Source organism: Lathyrus oleraceus, chromosome 7 (genome assembly GCF_024323335.1).
Source record: "Lathyrus oleraceus cultivar Zhongwan6 chromosome 7, CAAS_Psat_ZW6_1.0, whole genome shotgun sequence".
Classification (NCBI taxonomy): Eukaryota; Viridiplantae; Streptophyta; class Magnoliopsida; order Fabales; family Fabaceae; genus Lathyrus; species Lathyrus oleraceus.
The window spans coordinates 198,906,814-198,910,571 of NC_066585.1; the positions used below are offsets into that span (position 1 = coordinate 198,906,814).

The 3,758-nt window shown below is 31.3% G+C and overlaps 1 protein-coding gene across 2 annotated transcripts; it reads right to left on the minus strand.

Moving 5' to 3' along the window:
* Positions 1 to 1,047: 1,047 nt before the first annotated feature.
* LOC127101315 (uncharacterized) lies at positions 1,048 to 3,496 on the minus strand. 2 transcript variants are annotated; one of them, XM_051038690.1, is made up of 3 exons: positions 3,374 to 3,496; positions 2,274 to 2,444; positions 1,048 to 1,538 (listed from the first exon to the last, which is right to left on the minus strand). In XM_051038690.1, the coding sequence occupies exons 1-3, from the start codon at positions 3,386 to 3,388 to the stop codon at positions 1,293 to 1,295; spliced, it is 432 nt and encodes a 143-aa protein (XP_050894647.1). In that variant the 5' UTR covers positions 3,389 to 3,496; the 3' UTR covers positions 1,048 to 1,292. The 2 variants fall into 2 exon arrangements, with proteins under 2 accessions (XP_050894647.1, XP_050894646.1); XM_051038689.1 differs by lacking the exon at positions 3,374 to 3,496 and having other exon boundaries at positions 2,274 to 2,620.
* Between the last annotated feature and the right edge of the window lie 262 nt (positions 3,497 to 3,758).

Genomic DNA, 3,758 nt, shown 5'->3' on the forward strand with positions numbered 1-3,758 from the left:
ATCGGGTGCCTGTTGTTAAACTATTCATTAGGTCATTGTAGACTAAGTTATCCTACAAGAGTTGAAAACTAGGGAGTGCTTCGCAGCCAGTCATAGTAGGCGGTAAACCCAAGGAATTGAGAAAGTTAAGAAGTTCCTTGATCTAACCTAGGTAGGACAGAAATTAGAGTCAGAGGAACGGAATGAGAAGTTGTTAAGACTTGTTTGTCTATCCCTTGATAAGGGATTGAAGGGTTTTAGCCGCTTAAGTGGCTACATCGATATCCCATTGAACAGTAGACGAGTAGCTTTAGAGGTTGCCACTGTTTAATGGATCTGATGGAAGAGATCTTTACTCTGAAACCAACGAAATAGATTTGAAGGTGGAGATCCACGCTTTGGTCAAAGATGGTCTAGATTTTTATTCGAAGCGACTCGATTGAATCGATAAACATTAGATCATGGAGATCGCACAAAATTAGAAGTTGATTTCCATAGACGATGCTAATGTTCCGCTTTGGAATTAGATGAAGGCCAAAGAGATTTAAATTCACAGTTTGTTGTGATGGTTCAATGCTTTGTATGCGATAGAGAAGGGGCTGACCTGCAAGACTAGCACTCTAACACTAAAGTCAATAACCCAGTAAGACACGAGGTTTAAATGGAGAAGTTTATATTCTCATGACGGCAATACCACATATTATAAGAGTTTTGGCCCTGCCTTATATGCATACAATATGTTGAAGTTAAGTAATATATATTTATTAATTGAAGTAAAAAAAAAAACTACCCCTGAAAAACTGTATCCCCCAGTGAATTTCTACACTTGTAAGTGTTATAAAATTTGACCAATTTTTTCTGGTTTTATTTAATTATATTTTTTAAACACTTTTGAAGTAGAGAATATTAGAGAGGGTGTACATTTGGCTATTGGTTCAATGTTCTAAATATTCCTACAGTATTCCTAGAAACTAGATTAAGTGATTTTACACCATCCTATACTGCAAAATATATTTCAGCATCACAAGCTGCATGTCAAGTTACATCAAACTTGTGAACATAAGTAAATATTGTTTAACTCGCAACCATATTTTTTAGAATATATAAGTAAATATCGTTTATAGAATTACACATATGTCAAACTCGGTTTTATTACATTCCCATGGTTAAAATAAAAACAAAGTTACATCAAACTTGTGAATATCAGAATGGAAAAATTGGCTAAAACAATATAACAATTATTTTGTTAATAATTATTTGAGTAGCTAGTAGAAACTGATCCCATAATTGCACAGACACCATCACATGCTCTACTAGTTCCTTAAGTTTTTCTTACTTTTGCTAATCTTTATTAGCAGAGGATCAAGTAGTGAGGGAATGCAGATTCCACAGGACATGTCAACTTCTTGTGATTTAGAGGTATCATTAGAACAAGGTTTTTGCTCTTTTTCTTCTAATCTTAGTGGGTTTGTGAAGTATAAGCGTTTTCTTTCACCTGGTCTGATTCCAATCAGATGCCCGAGGGATACACTGCTGTCTTTAAAGAATGATGCTGTTGACTGGTTGTTCCAACGAAAAATGGAGTTAGAAATTTAAGAGCAATTTATTAACATGTCCTCTCATAGTGTTATGAGACGATGCATTCCTTTGTGAAGTTCAAAAATTTTACATTTTGATGTTTGCATTAACTCAATGCTAAAAAAAATCAAACCACTATTGTGGCAAAGTTTGGTAAAATGGAAAAGAAAATTCAATTGCATGTCATTTATGGTCAATGTTTTTAATCTAGATTTACCTGGTGCCACCTCAAAATCATGATTTACTTGGTTGAGTTACATCGCATACAATTCAATGTGCCACTATTCACACTCATTAGATTTATATATGAAAATCTCTTAACAAAGACATGTCTGATATATCTAACATGCAGCGACATCTGATACCGACAAAATATTAATATATGAGATTTTTTTTTAATTATACCTAATATCAGTATTTAGGTGTCTGGATCGATTTTTTTTTAATTTGTTTGGTTTCAAATACATCGCATCCAATTCAATGTGTCACTATTCACACTCATTAGATATATATATCAAAATCTTTTAACAAAGACATATATGATATATCTAACCTGCATCAGTATCTGACACAGATCAAATATTGATAGAAGTGATTTTTTTTTAATTATAACTAATATTAATATTAGTATTATCGTCTCAGAGTCGGTTTCATGTCTCATATGCATAATAACTAAAAAATAGAAGAAAATTTGGAACATTGGGGAATTAAATTACCTCAGTATCAAGGTTGGAGGAAGAAACTGAAGAAAAACTTGTGGAAGGAATATGCAGTGACAATGAGTATGGCTCAGCTGAAACATTATTTGCCGGAAGTGATTCCACAACTCTTAATCTCATATTCAGAATACCAAGACCAAATGGCCACCCAATAGGAATCTCATCATTCTGAGAACAATAGATAACATTAAAAAAACATGTCATGATTCAATATATTGCATATGATTCAATGCTTCTCTAGATATTCCCATTCCCAGATCCAATTTCACATTCAATCGTACATGTTAAACTTATTTCTTTGTTTAATGTTATGTTCCTTATCTATTATGAATTTGGCCCACATCATGTGGCTATGCTAGATTTCCACCAATTATTATTAAATATATCTTTACATCAAACTTTATAAAGTTAAAAAAATATAGTAGATTCATTGCTCCAGTGAGATCACACAGATTTGAGTGATACTATAAGTTACTAAAATTATCAAATAATAATATATGTGATAGGGGACCATGAAGGTACCACCACATAGTACATGACATGTTGATGTTATTATTAGAACTGTTGTTTCACTTCATATCACATTCTTACAATTTACTTCGGACAACAAACTTTGATGGTTTTTAATGAAATGTTAATTCACACACCCACCTATATTTCATCACATCTATTTACTATAAGGGCCCTATGAACAAAAGGATCTTTTCTTGCAAGTAAAGTCCATTTGAAAAGTACAACTTTTTCTGTCTATATACAGATTGATAGATATGGTTTTTATTCTTCATGCCAGTTCATTTCGAAATTATTACCAACTGCAATGAACATTATTTTCAGAAAATAACAAAAATCTCACCACAAAATAATATTAATTAATAATTATCACCGGAAACATACACAGAAAGAATAACCATAGAGGCAACAAACACTTCACAGTGCAAAATGCAAAGTGCAAACATAACATATTTATTCATGAAAACAACAACACATGTATGATAAACTGGCTGAATCAATGAAAGATGAAAATGGAGAAGAAAAAGAAAATATATTTTGAATGTGTTAAGTTGTTATATGAGGAGAATAATCATAAGAAGAATTACCTGTGAAACCACCATTGTGTGTAGAAAGAAGTTGATGAGAAAATGATGATCGCGGAGAAGAAAAATTGAATGTTAATGTTCGAGAGAGAGTGTGAAACTAATTGAGAATTTACGTATCTCCTAACTTGTATAGTAATATTATTTCTTATTAAAAAGTTCGACATTTAAGACTCAAGGACCCCACTTTCAAAATTAATTTACTTGCCAAAAATATTTGTTTATTTTTATTGTTGTTATTGGAAATAAGTTTTTTTTACGCGTAAAACTGATTCATTAAATAAGGAAAAATAACAACTTTTACATTAATTAAGAAAATTAGTTAATTATAATTAATTTTTTTGATTTTATATATAATCATAGTTAAATTTACTATCATATTTTTAGT

What these genes read in the sequence shown, in the direction of transcription:
- LOC127101315 (XM_051038689.1), bottom strand. Translation starts at nt 2,480, where the DNA reads ATGACATGTTTTTTTAATGTTATCTATTGTTCTCAGAATGATGAGATT. An exon ending in CCTCCAACCTTGATACTGAG is followed by an intron (nt 1,539 to 2,273) that starts GTAATTTAATTC and finishes TGGAACAACCAG; the next exon opens with TCAACAGCATCATTCTTTAA.